The 18,855-nt window shown below is 35.5% G+C and overlaps 2 protein-coding genes across 2 annotated transcripts in view; one reads left to right on the top strand and one right to left on the bottom strand.

Annotated features, from left to right (window-relative positions):
* Nucleotides 1–18,855, top strand: part of Slc25a12 (solute carrier family 25 member 12) — a 190,227-nt gene that overhangs the window by 29,706 nt on the left and 141,666 nt on the right. The gene's annotated exons all lie outside the window — the stretch shown is intronic.
* Hat1 (histone acetyltransferase 1) overlaps nt 1–18,855 on the bottom strand; it is a 46,105-nt gene that overhangs the window by 14,088 nt on the left and 13,162 nt on the right. The window contains exons 4-8 of the mRNA XM_074071105.1: nt 14,797–14,917; nt 6,444–6,623; nt 6,064–6,185; nt 5,458–5,562; nt 5,036–5,142 (exon numbers count right to left, since the gene is read on the bottom strand). Coding sequence (XP_073927206.1) covers nt 5,036–5,142; nt 5,458–5,562; nt 6,064–6,185; nt 6,444–6,623; nt 14,797–14,917 — 635 coding nt within the window. The remainder of the gene's footprint in view (nt 1–5,035; nt 5,143–5,457; nt 5,563–6,063; nt 6,186–6,443; nt 6,624–14,796; nt 14,918–18,855) is intronic.

The following is an 18,855-nucleotide window of genomic DNA, read 5'->3' as shown; positions in this document are numbered from 1 at the left end:
CTTTCTAAGGTGTTTTAGAAAAAAGAACTGCACTGCTAATAGTGATTTAAAATAAAAGCTAGTATGAGTAAAAATTTAACTTTACATATTCTCGAAAATTTAGAAAAACTGCATCAAAGCAAAATGAATTACAGTTGAGAAAAATCTAAAAATTCATCCTATGTTCTTATCTAAAAAATCTCACATAAATCAAAAAATCATGCCAAAACTTTTCAATTATTTTTAAATAAGTCACTATGGACTGATAATATTTTGTTTGCAGCCTACTATAGGGGCCATACCACCTCTCAAGCTTTAAGCTCTTTACCGATAAGTGTCAGTCTGAAAATGAACTTAAAATGATGGCACCCAATAATGTGTGACTTCCTTCAATTCCTTTGTTTCTATGCTACAAAGATAAACATTCTCTCTCTCTGTGTATATAATTGTTTTTTTTTTGTGGTGCTGAGGTTTGAACTCAGGACCTCATGCTTGCTAATCAGGAGCTCTACCACTTGAGCCACTTGATCAGCTCCAAGATAAGCAACATATTTAAAGATGAAATTTGCTTGAATATATATATATATATATATGATCAAAAATTGAGTTCTTTTCCAAATTAAATAATCATCTAATAACATTAAGTACTCCTTTATAATTTTTTAAAGTCTCTTCATATTAGTGAGCTACATTACTGAAACAGGCAAGTTTCAGTAAACATATAATAAAGCTTTCTCTGTTTAAAAAAAAAGAAAAAGAAAAAAGCATACTGTAAGTCAGGCATGTGGTACATGCCCATCATCTCAACTACTCCAAAAGATTTTTTTTTTTCTTTTTTTGTGATACTGGTGCTTGAACTCAAAAGACTACACCTCAAGCCGTTCTGCTAGCTCTTTTTTGTGGTGGGTTTATTTGAGATAGGGTCTTACAAATTATTTGCTTGGGCTGGCTTTGAACTGAGATCCTCCTGATCTCTGCCTCCTGAGTAGCTGGGATTACAGGCATGAGTCACCAGTGTCTGGCTCAGGAGGGTCATGGCCAGTTCAGGCAAAGTTAGTGAGATCCTATCTCAAAAAAGCAAAATAAAAACAAAAGGAGTGGGGGCATATAGCTCAAATGGTAGAGTACTCGCCTAACAAGCACAAGGCCCTGGGTTCAATCCTCACTACTGCAAACAATGACAACAAAATAAAATTATTCAAAAGGAGGGAAGTGAGATGAGAGCACAAATTACCTAAATATAAAAAAAATCCACATATAACATTCTAAAAGCTATACAACATATTCTAAAATAAGGGACATTTAACAGATAAATTCCGTTGAGCCACTGGTGGCTCGCCCCTGTAATTCTAGATATTCAGGAGGTAGAGATCAGGAGAATCACATTTCAAAGCCAGCCCAGGCAAACAGTTGGAGAGACCCTATTTTGAGAAAACCCTTCACAAAAAGGGCTGGTGGACTGGCTCAAGATGTAGGCCAGCCCTGAGTTCAAACCCCAGTAGTGAAAAAAAACCAAAAACTGTAATTAGCACCTAATGTACCACTAATAGATTATATACTGATATATATTCATTCTAGCCCAGGATCATTTTCTATTGCCAAGTTGTGACTCTCTTCAGAATTCTAGAGGAAACAAATCTGTTGATTCTATCCATGATTTTTTTTTTTTTTGGCAGCTCTGGGGTTTGGAACTCAGGGCCTCAGGCTTGCTAGACAGGTACTCTTAACTGCTTGAGCCACTCCACCAGCCCTGTTGATTCTATCTATACAGTTACATACTGAGATATATTCAAATACTATACATGTAAAGAGACTGACAACCCTAAAACAAACAGCACATTTTATGAGGAATTGTCTGCCAATATTTTACCTTAAAATTGAGTACTAAAATAAAAAAAAGGGTGCAAATTACATCACAAGCATCCACTGGAAGCAAGGTATAACCTAGGCTACCGAGGGTAAGCTTTAATTATTACTATTATCTATCTGTATGTCAAGTAAGCAAAAGGCCATCTCAATACAAATAGCCTGCTAAAGATCCATAAAGCTAAAAGTATACAAGATAAAGGAGAAATAGTCAACAAAAATGACTAAACACTGGAAAATTCTGTACATTTTTTGCTTTTGCTTTTTATGGACTAGGTATGGAAATCTAGGAAAAATAGCTTAATGAGAACAGCTGATAGGCATTTTTAGTATTTTACAATGCTAAGAAATGTTAATGCTGAAAATAAAGGCTGATACCCAGTTTTCAAATTCAGAAGTCCTTCAGCATGTTTGGCTTTTCTCTTTAAAGACTTCATTTTCTAATGAATAATAGCAATGAATAAAGGCTACCATTATTGATGACTCTTCACTGAGATTTAAGAAATACAATTCTTTATCTGCTAATTGGTGCTAAGTATCAAGGACTTTATTGGCTGAAGTAGACAGAAGAAAGTGGTTAAGAGGCTTCAGAGAAACAACTCCTGCTGGCACATTACCCACTAGAGTAGACAAAGACTACTTATGTGAACTCCAGATGATAATCACCAAAAATGTCCCTTCATATAGCACCAAGTCCAAGCTCTATAACTAAATAGAAGCCAAACAACTTCACAGCCCAGCTAATAGAAGTATAGTTTGTACTTGTTGCTACAATTTTACAAGTCACTAAACTAGTGAAGGTGTCACTTAAACAATTTGTAACTTTTGACATAAACTAAATTTAGTAATTACTTCTTTATCTTCCAAGTTTCCAGTCCATTTAACAGTAGCAAAAGTCAGAGGAAATGATAATTCCACTCTATAAATGTGGAACTTTTTGAAAACAGTATGCTGCAGGGGGTGCAGCTCAGGGGTAGATGCTTGCCTAGCATTTGCAAGGCCCTGAATTTGATTTCCAGCACAGCAAAAAACAACAAGAAAAAACCCCCATAACCACAACATGCCTTCCCCTCTAGATTATTCATGTATTGGACCAATTCACTATTCTTGGGAAACTTTATTTTCCTTGGATAAGGAAAACTACCATACTATATGAAAAAGGAAGAAACTGACAACAGGCCTATTAGTCTATTCGCTAGTTCCATTATTAACTAATTAGTTTTTGGTGTCTTTAAACAAATTGATAAAATCCTGAAACAGGAAATTTAAACAACTTAACATTGTAGTTCATGCTAAATATTAGTTTTAGAAACGAAAATGTCTCTAAACAATGCATGGTGGGGGCATACCTATATTACAAGCACCTGGGAGGCCGAGCAAGAGGATCCCAAGCCTGGTTTGCACAGCAAAACCCTATCTCAGCAAGGTGCTCACACCTATAATCCTAGCTACTCAGGAGGATCACAATTTGAAGCCAGCTACTAGGCAAATAGTTTGTGAGATCCTATCTTGAAAAAAATCCATCACACAAACAGGCTGGCAGAGTGGCTTAAGTGGTAAGAGCACCTGTCTAGCAGGCATGAGACCCTTAGTTCAACCCCAGTGCCACCACTGCCAAAAATAAATAAATAAATAAAAACCCTACCTCAAAACCAATCAACCAGGCTGGGGTGTAGCTCAAGTGGTAGAGCACTTGCTTAGCATATGCAAGGCCCTGGGTTCAATCCCCAGTACTGGAAAAACAAAGAACAAAAAACAAATCAACCAACAAAAAAAATGTATTATTATTATTTGTGTGTGTGTGTGTGTGTGGTACTAGGTATCAAACCAGGGACTTGTGCATGCTAGGCAAGTGCCCTACCACTGAGCTATATCCCCAGCCCTGTATTCACAGTTTTATAGCATAAATTTTAATACCTAATTTTTATGTATATGTCTGCTGCAAGTAAGTAACCTAATGTGAAACTGGTGGGATCAGAAGTGTAGAAATGTTTCTGATTTGTCTTTCTGATTTTGGAATATTTACATAGACTTTACTAGTTGAACATCCCTAATCTGAAAATCTAAAATACTCCAGAACTGGTGGCTCACGCCTGTAATCCTAGCTACTTGGAAAACTGAGATTGAGGTTCCAGGCCCGCTTCCAAAATAGTGAGACCCCCATCTCCAAAATAACCAGAGCAAAATGGACTGGAGGTGCAGCTCAAGCGGTAGAGTACTTGCTTTGCAAGTTGGCACGCAAAAAGTTTTGGATTTTGGAACATTCTGTATTTCAGATTTTTAGATTAGGGATTCTCAACCTGTAAAGTATTTTTCATGAGGAAAAATAAGTGACTTTCAGTTTAATTAGCAACTTTATGAGCAACAAATCTGAAAGTTTACTAGGAGTAAGAAAATAGTGACAAGAGAAACATTCCTTGAGTTTGTTCTTCGGCAGTTCATAGGTTAAGATACTATCATCTGTAACTCACATCTAAAGATGGGAGTAGAGTTTCTTCCCCTCTCCTATGCATTCATTTCATAATACTACTATTTTTTTTTTTTTGAGACAGGGTCTTGATATACAGCTCAGGCTGACCTGATACTCACTACATAGCCTACACCGTCCTCAAACTCACGATACTCCTGCCTCTAACTTCCAAGTGCTGGGATTACAGGTGTGCCTATAATCCTACCACTAAGTACTAATTCTATGGTTGACTCATACTGAAAGATGGTTCCAAAACAAATAGGCCTATATTTCACTTTATCTACCACTGTTATGAAGGCATGAATTTTAGGACTATAAAACACACTTCAGGAAATGTATATTCTAAGAACTGTTTACCCTGATAAAGATTAGAAAATTCTGCCTCTACATGAAAATTAATGCATGGACACCCTCTAAATGATACAAGTGTTTGCCAAATAAACCTAACAAATAAGTTATGCCATACACGCAGTGCCTGACCAAGATTTCCTCAAATATATGTATATAGTTCATCATCTTCAATTTGTTCAATTAAGCACTTCACAGTTAGGGATGCAATTCAATCCCTACAAAGTCTCATGATTTAAAATGTAACCTAAAGGCATCTTTAGACTGTTCTCAAAAGACCTGAGAAAGATGCTGCTGTCTTTTCGTCAAAAAGACAATCAGTAAAGAAGGCATTTTGAGAAAGGCTCTTTAATACCATCAAATTTTACATACCTGTAATATCAAGAACTGAAGGAGATGCAATGTAGTATCTATGAACTGTTTCAAGAAGTTGAGCACCATGGCCTTGACCTTGAAATGGAGTTAATATCAGCATCTGACTACAGTAAAGAAATTATTTTAAAATTAAAATATATCACAGCTAGTTAAAAATTATAAATCATTAGTATTATGACCATTTTAAAGTTTGCAGTTTTTTTCTCAATCAACCTTTGAAAAATCCAAAAATTACTGAGATACTCAAAACTGGTTTACTCTGCCACACTGTTTCAAAGAGAACAATGAAATAAATCAGGATACAGCCAATGAATAATGGTGATTTTTTTAAACAAATCAACACTATTATAACAAGTATTGGAAACTTCAGCAGTTCCTTCTGAAATAAAAGACAAGGCACGTGTTATACTGCCAATTACCTTACACGTGGCCGGGTTTTGTCTGGGTACACATAGTAATTATAGACTGTCATGTAGCCTACGGTCGCAAAGAGCGTAGCTCCATCCTTATTATACTTCTCAAATCTGCAGATAAAACAGAAAGCCAAGCAGGTCAATTACAGTCGCGCTCCCATGCAGTGTCCATTTTCTTTTCCATTCTCTGACTGAATTTTCAGTGTCAGCAAGCTACTCTGTGAGGGCCCAATGGGTACACCTGCTATGTTCTGAATGTACAATTCACTTAATTGGTGTGCAGCAACTTGGATAAATCAGACCTCTTTACATCACTTCAGTGCACTTGCCTATTATAAAGATGAATAGGTGGCAAGTAAAAGAAAACACAGGCAAAGCTCATTTTACTGTTTAAGCCTACATTCAGGGCCCTAACGGACAACAGCCATTTAATTCAGCTCTATTCTCAAGGTCTCCCAAAGCATAATGAAGGAAAACTCAAGCCTCATAAACAATAGTTTTTCTTTCCTGGGAAAAATATCATTATACTGTCCCAATAATTGGGCTGCCACAATTAAAATGCTGGCTTTGTGGAGGTAATAAGGTCTACTGTTGCTTTAGAACTGTACTTACACTAGAAAGTAGTGCCATCTTTCATCATCCACGTCAATAAAGCTAGCAGTTTCAATAAACCACATCAAAAAGGTCTGAAGCCTTTCATGATATTCTCGAAAGCCTCTACATGTCATGTCAGCCTAGGGAAAAAGCCAGGAAAAGTCAGGTGAAACTCATCACAGAGGTAAGTGAAAGTCTTCAGAACGCAAAACTATCGTGTGGGAAAATGTTTACAAGTCTCAAATTAAATGTGTATAGACATATATGAAAAACAGATGTTTTTAATGCTGACAAAAACTTACTTCCTAAAGCTAGAATCGCTAAAAATAATAAAATTGCATACAGGTTTCAGGGAAATGGAATAACTTTACTGAAGAAATATTTAGATTTTTCTTTACCTTATATATCTGAAAAGTAAAGTTTTCTCCTCCTGTTGGACTGAGAACTGAGTATGTATGGAGTAAGGTTCCAAACGGCTTGAAATCAACTTCCTTTTCCAGCAGAGAAAGAAAATCATTCGTGTTTGTGCAAAACCCAGGTGGAATGATTTGTCTTATTTTACCTTCAACATCATCCGCCTAAGGAATGGAGGATAATTAGTAAAAATTAACAAACTTGATTTTTAGTTCAGTATATTTAATTTCTTTGACATGGAAAAAGCCAAAAAATATCACAAAACTTCAGTTTACAACTAAAGAAGTAAACACGAGTTTTGTGGGCACAAAGTACTGTCACATAAATTTGAGATGAGCATAACACAAAAATAAGTTAGAAAGGCAAGGAGCCTAATAACATGTACAAGAAAATGGCAGTGCCATTGAAATTTCTAGCACAGTGTAGAAAATGTTGCTACTTCCCATCATAACAATCTGAATTGGCCAAAACAAAAAGCTGCTTATTATTTCATGTGTGTCAAAGGGAACATATTATCCAACATGAAAAGATCACCAGCAGTAGTGAGGTAAGGCTAGAGTCTGACCAAATGAATAGCAACATCACAATGAACAAGTAGATGCATAACAACTCCCTCATAGGCCAAACTAAGATAATTTAAAAATATCCTTACTTAGGGAATATACAAATTATATGAATGGATATATTATCCACTCATCCCTATAGTGTGACAATTTTTATAGACCTGGATTTGTAATAGTATAAAAGAGACAAGACTGAACAACAAAATTAAACTCAGAGATTAAAATTACCCTTGCTAAACAACCTCGATGAATGTTAAAACTATCAGCTGAGCAGACTTCATAATCCTTTTCAAAACTCCAAAAGACCACTTGATTGAATACATTTACTACTTCTCTTTAACCATGAATATTTGATGAAGTCTCACAATAAAGTATTACTGCTTCTCACCAGGCAATAAAACTTAATGAATTGGTCTCAACTTAACAAAACCTTATCCCTCAATACAGTCCCTAAAAGCCTGACATTACATTCAACAAAATGAGCTTGCATTCTATTCAAACTTTTTCCTGAACAATGAAGCCAGGTTTTTACTTAATGGAGTTTGCCGTGAGTTCAGCTGTAATGTTTGTATTGTATCTATTTCCACAAGGACTGACACAAGAACACTTTGTGTTAACTTACTAAGCAGCTCTTTCATACCGTTTACATGCATGATGGGTATTAGTTCTAAACCAAGACCCTTGCTACTTAGCATTCAAAACAGGGAAATTAAGATGCTTAGAACAAAATACACTACAAAAGGCTAATACAACATGCTACTAATTCCTATCCTTTCAACCATCTTTTAACTAAGTAGGAGCAATGCACCTGCAGATGAATAGCACTTTATTATCGTTCAGTTACATTTTAGGATAGAGAACCAAGAATGGAGTATATCACAAACAAGTTTTATTTTCAATGCTTTGGTACTACCAACATTTGTATGTAATTTGTTTATAGCTATTACTTAAAATATAGCTCTTAAACATTCTGCCCAACAGTTTATTTTTAGTATGTATACCAGTACTTACAATCCAGTCACCCTCAAGATCAAATAAACTGCATCTGAGAGAACTATTTTTACAAATACGTAGTATTGGATGAATATTTCTTCTTGAAACTGCTTGTGAGGAGATCGCTTTTAGCGTATTCTCAATAATAACTACATGAGGAAGTTGTTATAATCAGGGATGCTTGCAATAGATTTGTGGTATAGCAATTGAAATCCAAAGTGGTAATGCATAAAGTAGTATAGTGTAATAATATAGTAGTTCAGGCTTTTAAAAATGTCAAGAAAAACTTTTAAACAAAGAAACTAATAATGTATCAGTTGTTTTTAAATCAAGACACTCATAACATATCCAATTTTAACCTCTAATAATTTTCCTTATGTACATCTTCTAAACAAAGCACAGCAAAGCATGATCAATACACTTTAACTACTCTGCATCAAATCTAACTTCAAAGATTTCTCAGAAACTGTAAGTCTCAAGTAGGTAGTTCTGGTGGAAGGCAGAGGGCTACCCAAAGGTCTGAGCTCAACAAAGTTGAAAGAGCTAATATTTAACTTTCAGACTTCAAAGGATACTTATTATTTGTAATAAATACCTTTAAATAAAATATTTTGCTCTGGGCAAGTCTATATGCTATTTTAAGAACTTTTATTGGGGGAAAAGGCTAAGTTTAAAAGCAAGAAATCTGTTTATAAATATGCAAATATATTTGTATGTGCATCTGATTTATTTACATAAAACACAACCTGAAATCAATAGCTCTTTAAGCCTAGAATTCAGAAGTTTATTTTACTAAAAAAAAAGAGTGTACATTTCTCTATTAAATGGACTTTTTAAAAAAACAAATCTTTTTTTTTTTATTTTATTATTCATATGTGCATACAAGGCTTGGGTCATGGGTCATTTCTCCCCCCTGCCCCCACCTCCTCCCTTACCACCCACTCCGCCCCCTCCCTCTCCCCCCCCACCCCCTCAATCCCCTCAATACCCAGCAGATACCATTTTGCCCTTATTTCTAATTTTGTTGTAGAGAGAGTATAAGCAATAATAGAAAGGAACAAGGGTTTTTGCTGGTTGAGATAAGAATAGCTATACAGGGCATGGACTCACATTATTTCCTGTGCGTGTGTGTTACCTTCTAGGTTAATTCTTTTTGATCTAACCTTTTCTCTAGTTCCTGGTCCCCTTTTCCTATTGGCCTCAGTTGCTTTTAAGGTATCTGCTTTAGTTTCTCTGCGTTAAGGGCAACAAATGCTAGCTAATTTTTTAGGTGTCTTACCTATCCTCACCCCTCCCTTGTGTGCTCGCGCTTTTATCATGTGCTCATAGTCCAATCCCATTGTTGTGTTTGCCCTTCATCTAATGTCCACATATGAGGGAGAACATACAATTTTTGGTCTTTTGGGCCAGGCTAACCTCACTCAGAATGATGTTCTCCAATTCCATCCATTTACCAGCGAATGATAACATTTCGTTCTTCTTCATGGCTGCATAAAATTCCATTGTGTACAGATACCACATTTTCTTAATCCATTCGTCAGTGGTGGGGCATCGTGGCTGTTTCCATAACTTGGCTATTGTGAATAGTGCCACAATAAACATGGGTGTGCAGGTGCCTCTGGAGTAACCTGTGTCACAGTCTTTTGGGTATATCCCCAAGAGTGGTATTGCTGGATCAAATGGTAGATCAATGTTTAGCTTTTTGAGTAGCCTCCAAATTAAAAAAACAAATCTTATAATCACCTTGTCTTACAGAGATCTGTACTCTTTTCTAGAATGTATATTTTAGCTCTAAAATACTCACTTTTCATATTAGATAACTATCACTAGAGAAAAACTCCATATAATCATCTTTAATTGAGTGTAGAGTTTAAAATGAACTAAAAACTTTTAGTTTCAATGCTTGTGATTAAAATTTAGGTTCTACTTCTGAAGACCACTGAAAAATAGCCTATCTTCAACAACATTATTCTAAACTTCAATTAAAATCATGTAAAAATAGAGAGTGGAACAGACCAAGATTACAACTTGATGTGTTTAATTAATAAAGATGCCCCTTACAAATGTTTCTCTAACAATTGGCAATTTCTTTAAAAAAAAAAAAGAAAACGTAAAAGTATTCTAATTAGGTCTTATAGTAAGTGAATCATAATGAAATGTTTTTAAGGTATATACCCTCTCACTATTGTCATTCTAAGTTCCAGTGTTCTATGCTTTGTTGTACAAGAAGGTGTTCCTATGGAGCAATTTTTGCTTTTCCTCATCATTGCATAAAGCATTGTGTCTGAGAATAACTCAGACTCTCAACCTCCTAAGTAGCTAGGATTACATGTGTGTGGATGAGTCACCACATCCAGCATTACCAGGATTTTTAATAAGAATATCTAGCTGGGCTTGGGTCTGGAGAATTTAACCATCTATTAAGAAAATTTTGATTATGGAAAAGCTCCATTTTAATTAATCTGTATTAAGTGCTAGTTTGTCTAATTCAAACAGCCAGGCCCTGGTGGCTCATACCTATAATCCTAGTTACTCAGGAGGCAGAGATCAAGAGGATCAGGTTCCAAGCCAGTCCCAGACAGTTTGTGAGACCCTATCAATAAAAAAACCCATCACAAAAAAAGGGCTGGCAGAGTGGCTCAAGAGGTCCTGAATTCAAAACCCAGTGCTGCCAAAAAAGAAAAAAAAAAAAGAAGCTTCAAACACAATTTCATTATTATTACTATTATAACTACAGTATTATTCAGAATCACCTTTATGTCTGAAAATGTAAAAAATTTTCCAAGGGACACAAACTGGTGGGTAAAATAAATATTAAGTTATGTAGTTACTTATTTGGCTGGCAAGCTTAGTAGTTTCAAACAAGCTAAGAAATGAAAGAAAACAACAACAAAAAAAATCAAGTAGTACTCAAAATATTTCTAACCCTAACACTTTGTAATCAATATGAAACTATTTCATGGCCAGGCACGGTAGCTCGTGCCTGTAATCCCAGCTACTTGGGAGGCTATAGGCAGGAGGATCATGGTCCAACCCCCCAGGAAAAACTTGAAACCCTACCTGAAAAATAACTAAAGCAAAAACTGGTTGGGGATATGCTTGAAGTGGTAAAGTGCCTGCTTAGCAAGTGTATGATTGAGTTCAAACCCCAGTATCACCAAAAAACAAAAAGAAGAAACAAAGTAGAGAGATTATTTCAAGATAAAGATTTGAGGTGATAGTTATACCAATTATCCTGATCTGATCATCACACACTGCTTTCAGGTATTGAAACACCACATTGTACCTCATAAATATGTATAATTATGCATCAATTAATAAAAACAGGGGCTGGAGATGTGGCTATAGCAGTAGAGTGCCTGCTTTGCAAGTGTGGAGTTCAAACTCTAGTCCTACCATAAAAAAAAAACAAACATGTGGGAGAAGTGAGAAAATATACAATGTAAACAACAGAAATAAGTAATAAGCACAAGAGCATGGACCCATTTAGAACAGATCATAAACAGTCCTAACATCTTTTTTCTTTTTTCTTGGTGCTAGGGATTGATGCACTGCCTCACACACACCAAGCACACATTCTACCGGTGAGCTACCCCCCTGGCCTCTGTCCAACATCTTTCTGGGTTTTTTTTTTTTTTTTTTGAGACAGGGTCTTTTTATGTAATCCTGGCTGCTCTCTAACTCATAATCCTCCTGCCTTAGCCTCCAGAGTGCTGAGATTACAGGTATACATCACCAACCTCAGCTACTAACATTTTTTAAAATCAGGGTTACTATATATTATGCATGATACTACTAAGTGACCATCTACTGATTATATATTAGTTGTATGACTCTGGGCAAGACCTTTATAATAAAAAAACAAAAAATCAAAAAAGCCAAAAAAGTCAGTTCAAGATATAATAGGTTTTAACCAAAAAAAAAAAAAAGGTGAGTACTGGGCTGGCAAAAGATGTTAAGTCAGAAGTTAAAGGCAGTTTAAAACCTTCAAAAAGTTGGATCCAGTGTTAACACTTTAGGAACCACTACTTTTACAAAAGAAAGTTATGATACCCAGTATGTAGTAATATATTCTCCACATTTTAATTTTCTGCCTAGTTGCATGCAACATATTGCCAACAATATGACAGATATAATTACTAAACCTGCTGGATTCATAAGTACAAAGGACAACAGATTCTACCAAAAGAATATAATTTTCAATTATGTAAATATAATGCAGTGACAAAAAGGAGATTTAATTTTAAAAAAATCAACTCTGAACTACTGACATTTCACTGCCTTTAAACGAAGAAATGTCTACAAACTGAACATTATGTATTCTTACAGTTTTCTTAAGGCCCTCAAAGGTTCATGACTATCCCACACATAAAATACATTCACTCCAGCCCAACTTTACAAGTTGATGCTTGTAAAGTCTCAAGCATTACAGCATCAACTCAGTCTAAAATCTCACCTAAATACAACAGCTCAAAAGCCACAAATCTCATCATCTAAACTATCTAAATCAGGTATAGATTCGAGGTGTGCTACATCTTGGGCAAAATTCCTCTCCATCTATGAAGCTATGAAACTGTGTGTTACTTCCAAAACACAATGGTGGGACAGGCATAGACAATATAGATTTTCTCATTTGAAAATGGAGAAAAATCAAAAGAAGGAGTTACTAGTACCAAGCAACAAAAAGAATCCAGCAGGGTAAATTCCACTAGCTTTCAAGGCCAAGGGATAGTAACTGTACCCTCTAGCTCCGCCCTCAGAGTCATTCTCCCTTTTTCTTGAAGGCACATGTTTGCAGTTGAGCAGTTTGATCACCTTGTTTCCTGCTCATGGAATTAGGGAAATTCATTAGCCTTCCCTCACTTTTTTTCTTTCAGACCAAGCTGGAGTTTCTCTTTTTGATGTATGGTCACTCATGTATATCACAAAGATCTTCCCCAAATCTCTGTTTTGGCGGTCCATAAAGTATGTACCTAATCTCTTCAGCACTAGCAAAAAGTTACCCTGCCACACTAGGCTCTTTCTCCAGAAAAAGTTTATCTCCTACCTTCGTCTCTTTTGCAATTTGGACAGGCTGAGAATTTCCCAAATCCAGAATCCTTTTTGCTTAACAGTTCTTCGTTTAATTTATCTCTTCCCTAAACCAGGCCATATCTTCAATACTTTGCCTAGAAATCTCCTCAGCTAAATATCCAAGTTCAGTGCTTACAAATTCTTCTTTCCATATAACTGCAGGATACAATTCAGCTAGGCTTTCTGCCATTATGTAACAAGGATCTCCTTTTCTCCAGTTTCCAAACTCGGAGCCACAACAGATGCACCATTAAAGTTTGTATTTCTAACCAAAATTATGTTTATGATGATGTATGCATTCTATAAGATAATGTACGCTTTCTTTACCAAACTCCGAACTTTATTCTGAGTCCTAACCAGTAGTAGCTTTTAAAACCCATATTTCTACCAAGAGTCTATTCAAAGTAATCTGTTTTTCTACGATGTTCCTCAAAATTCTATCAGCCTCTACCCATTTCCAAAGTTACTGCTAGATTTTTAGTTATGTAATAGTAGCACCTTAACTCCCTCCTAGTATGGAAATCTGGATTAGTTTCCTATGGCTGCTATAGTACAAACTTGGTTACTTTAATTATTTTCTCTGTCTAGAGGCAAAGTCTAGTATCAGTAGGCCATAATCAAGGGGCCACACCCCCTTAGAGGCTCTAAATTCTTGTCTTGGTTGAAAGAAGCCTATTTTCAGCTTCTGGGTTTTGTTTTTTGAGACAGGGTCTTGATACAGCCCAGGCTGTCTCAATTTTCCTTCTTCAGCCTCAATGCTCAGATTACAGGAGTACACTAAGGGCACTATCACACCCAAGCTACCTCTTTCAGCTTCTAATGGTTAAACATTCTTTGGCTTATGGCCACATCACTCTGCCCTGTGGTCAAACTATATTGTCTTCTTCTGTCTATCATCACATCTCTTTCTAACCCCCTCTCATAAAATACATATGGTTGCATTTAGCGCCCACCCAGTCATTCCAGTATAGTCTTAAAATTCTTAATCATATCTACAAAGGGCTTTTCAGGTATATGAGGTAATATCAAGAGTTTCCAGAAATTAAGACATGATATCTTTAAGGAGGCCATTATTCAGCCAACTACTGATGCATATTTTTAAAATCTGTCTCCATTTTCACCTCCTTTTGAAACTCCTTGCAAATAGTTTTATAATGTACTCATCTTAAGTATCCATGATCATAAAGGAATAAATTAGCAAAATTTTGTAGAAATAGAAATGTAGCAAGAGAAACTTACATAGATTCTATATGAAGTAGAAGTAAAATATTAAGCTAGGCAGAATGGTATGTGCCTGTAATTTCATTGTTCAGGAGATGAAGGTAGGAGGATTAAGAGATCAAGGTCAGTCTGGGGCTACATAGCAAGACCTAGTCTCAAAAAATAGATAGGTATCTATCTTCTTTGGTATCTAGAAAAGAACTAATTACCATGTCTACAGAAAAGCTGGTAAATAAAATAAAAACTATGATCATAAAAGTAAAGGTTTTTATAGAGAAGTTCCAACCAGAAATGAACAGACTAAGACCACAATCACAAGGGTTAATTGAAATAAGGAGATAAATACTTTCATAACTAAACCTGAGTATTTGATTTTAAAACTACTGTATTAGAGAGCTTCTCCCTAAACATTTAAATTTTAAAACCTCTCTTAAACTCAATTGGAGTTTAAGAACTCCATTGAAAATAGATGTACTTCTGTTCTTACCTCCACACAGTCAAAGTTCTCATCAACTTTCGATGCGTATTCAACACGGAACATTGTTGACAGACTACCAGCAATATAGTATAACAGGATCTTGAGACCCTTGTAACCAAAAGCAGTTTCACTGAAGTGAAAAAACAAAAACAAAAAGTTAGCAGTAAACAATTAAAAAGCATTAGCCATACATATAAATAAATTTAACTTCATGGGCAGTTTTAAGATTTTAAACCATACCTAATGAAGAAGGAAAAATAAACTGTGCCTTAGTTTCATCTATAAAATGGAATGGGGTACTGAATTCAAGAATATTGTTTGGATTAAAAGAGTAAATTAAATACATATAAACCACTTAGAAAGAACACTGACTGGAACATTGTATGAGTACTCAAATGTTAGACATTATACTACTGCTACTATGGCTGCTATTACTTTTACTATTAACATTAGTATTACTATTACTAGAAAGGATTTGAAATGTGGAAAATGGTGTTAAACTGGTACCAGGCTAGGTAAGCAATTAAGACATAAACTTGGGCAAGTCCTTTCAGCATACCACTTCTTCATTTTTTTTTTTTAATTTTTATTTTATTCATATGTGCGTACAATGTTTGGGTCATTTCTCCCCCCTTCCCCCCACCCCCTCCCTTACCCCCCCTTTACCCTCCCCCTTACCCCCCCTTACCCCTCGCTACCCGGCAGAAACTATTTTACCCTTATCTCTAATTTTGTTGAAGAGAGAGTATAAGCAATAACAGGAAGGACCAAGGGTTTTTGTTAGTTGAGATAAGGATAGCTATACAGGGAGTTGACTCGCATTTATTTCCTGTGCATGTGTGTTACCTTCTAGGTTAATTCTTTTTGATCTAACCTTTTCTCTAGTTCCTGGTCCCCTTCTCCTATTGGCCTCAGTTGTGTTAAAGTATCTGCTTTAGTTTCTCTGAGTTGAGGGCAACAAATGCTATCTAGTTTTTTAGGTGTGTTACCTATCCTCATATCTCCCTTGTGTGCTCTAGCTTTATCATCAGCATACCACTTCTTAACACTAATTTTCATAGCTGCTGAAAGTAGTGATAACACTTACCCAACAACACATAAAACCTTCTACTGGGCTGGAGGCATGGCTCAACCAGTAGAGTGCCTGCCTAGCAAGCACGAAGCCCTGAGTTCAAAGCCTAGTACCAAAAAACAAACAAACCAAAAAACCTTTCTATGAACTCAAGAAAACACATTTGAAGCTGCTCATTTTCCAACCCTGCTCCCTCTGGCATTGTTATTCCCTTTTCCAACTTAATGAGTCTTGTGAAAAATAAAAGTTAATATTCAGAACAGGCAAATTTACAGTGACAGAAAACAGATTAATGATTGTCTAGGATTGGTGAAAGTCAGAATGGAGGGAGATATTATGAGCTTTTAGATTGTGGTGATGATCACAAAACAATATACTAAAACTCACTGAACTGTACATTTTAAATAAATAAGTTATATAGATGTAATTATATTTTAATAAAGCTGTTTTACTTTATTTTCAAAAAAAAGTAAGTTCTGAAAGAATAGTGCTTGAAATAAGCAGTGTCATTTCCAGATTTCTGTCTAGGCTACGAATATAATAAAATATGCCCATTCCAGGGATTCTGAAAGTAATGTATAGAAGAAAGGAATGGAAATAACATTAGGATCAAGACCAATGTCATGCTTGGGTCATAAGGTACAGGGTTATCACAGTTACTGACTGTCACCTATCTATCTTAGAAGAGTAGTATGCAAGCACACCTTTTGCAATGATACTATACAAAAACAAACATGTAAATGTGCATAATGCCATTAAGAAGCAATTCTGAGCCAGGTGCTGGTGGCTGATACCTGTAATCTTAGCTACTCAGGAGGCAGAAATCAGGAGGATAGCATTTTGAAGTTCGTCCCAAATAGTTCACAAGACCTTATCTCAAAAAAAAACCCATCACAAAAAAGGACTGGCAGAGTGGCTCAATTGGTAAGAGCATCTATCTAGCAAGCCTAAGGCCCAAGTTCAAGTATCAGTACTGCCACAAAAAAAAAAAAAAAATTTCTGAGTAGCTCATTCCTGTAATACTAGCTACTGAGGAGGCAGAGATCAGGAGGATTGAGGGTTGAGGACAACCTGGGCAAAAACAGAGAAAAGCGAGACCCTATCTCAAAATACCCAATACAAAAAAAAAGGGCTGATAGATGGCTCAATTGGTAGAGCACCTGCCTACCAAGCATGAGACCCTGAGTTCAAACCCCAATACCTTAAAAAAAAAAAAGAAAGAAAGAAAGAATTCTTAGTCAGTTGTGGTGTTACATGCCTCAAATTCCAGGAGTTTAGGCTACATGGTGAGACCCTGTATCAGAAAACAAACATACAAACAAATGGGCACCTGTAGCTCACATCTATAATCCTAACTACTCAGAAGGCAGAGATCAGCAGGATCATGGTTCAAAGTCAGCCTAGGCAAATAGTTAACAAGACACTATTTGAAAAAAATAAATAAATAAAAAGGACTGGTGGAGTGGCTCAAGGTGTAGTCCCTGAGTTCAAACCTCACTACCATAAAAAAACCAAAAAAACAGAAAACCGAAAAACAAACAAATGAATTAGATCTTATCCACTAAGACATTACCACAGGATGGGTTCTTTTTTAAATTTTCTTTTTCAATTTTTGTGATGCTGGGGATTGAACATATGGCTCATGAATGTTAGACAAGCACGCTACCACTGAGCTACACTCTCAGCCCTGAAAGATATTTTTTAAAGTAGCAAAAAGAGGAGGATAAAATAAATACACTTTTAAAGACAAAAATCAAAGAGAAAACATTATAAAAGCTATTTTTAAAATAAATGAGCTTAAAATACGAAATGTTGAAATTTCTACATGAGTCTATAATAAAATGTGAACATCAGTATTTACAAGTACACAAAATACCTAATCTGATACATTAACAATGAGAAGTTCCCAGGATATGTGTTCTATAAAGAGACATTTGTCAATTTAAAAGCACATTAAATATGCCAAATGATGGTAAAATAATGCAGAGAAGAAAAGGCCATGAATAGAAATATTTTAAATGTCAACTGTGTTTATTCTTCTTTACTATAACAAACCAGAGTTCCTTGGGAAAGTAGATGAGTTAAGAATGAAGAGGAAGAGTATACGATGAATCTGGATCATCTTAATGTGATAAAATGTCTCCAAAATGATGAGGACATATCAAAAGGACTCAAAAGTGTTTGGAAAAAAAAAGTGTTTGAAAGAATGGCCAGTAGCCAATTCTGGAATAATCTGGACATAAAATTATTATCAGTAACAGACTATAACTCATCAAACTATAAAAAGTATCCTTGAATCTATTCAAGGGAAAGAAACATTCTTCTAGGAGAATGCCAACTAATAAATCTAGAAGGTACAGTGTTAGAAAATTTCCAATTTACAATCACCATAACAAAATAGTGATTCAGGCAAGAATTGTTAATGGATAATCCCACCACTGAGTGAAAGCTTAATGGGCAACAGGATATTTTCAGTCTCAGTATCTCCCCAGAGATTATTACAAAGGAAAAAATGTTAACTTTATAGTACAGAAACCTGGCAAACTCCTCTAAACTAAGTGACCCAAGTTAACTCAACTATCAATGGGACAAACTGACATTATGGACTTCCTGATGTGACACTAAGGACACAATATTACTTCTGTTGGAGTACTGAAAAATGTGCACTATCAGAATGAATAAGAATTCTTATGAATATACACTATTCATAAGAAACTAATCCAAAATTAGAGTTCTGCAAAACCAGCCTACATTCCTTAAAAAAAAAAAGTCTACTATGCAAAACAAAGAAAGGCTGAGCAACTGTTTCAGATTTAAGAAAAATTAAGGGATATGACTACCAAATTCACTGAGACTCCAGACTGGATCCAGAATGGAGAAAATTGCTATAAAAGTTACCAGAAACTTACAAAATCTGAAATATAGACTGTACATTCAAAAATAGTACTGTATTAGTCCTAAATTTCCTGAATTCTAATAATTATACCATAATTATT

The sequence above is a fragment of the Castor canadensis genome, chromosome 4 (assembly GCF_047511655.1).
Source record: "Castor canadensis chromosome 4, mCasCan1.hap1v2, whole genome shotgun sequence".
Classification (NCBI taxonomy): domain Eukaryota; kingdom Metazoa; phylum Chordata; class Mammalia; order Rodentia; family Castoridae; genus Castor; species Castor canadensis.
The sequence above is the reverse complement of the archived record's forward strand: the minus strand, read 5'-3'. Positions and strand labels throughout refer to the sequence as shown.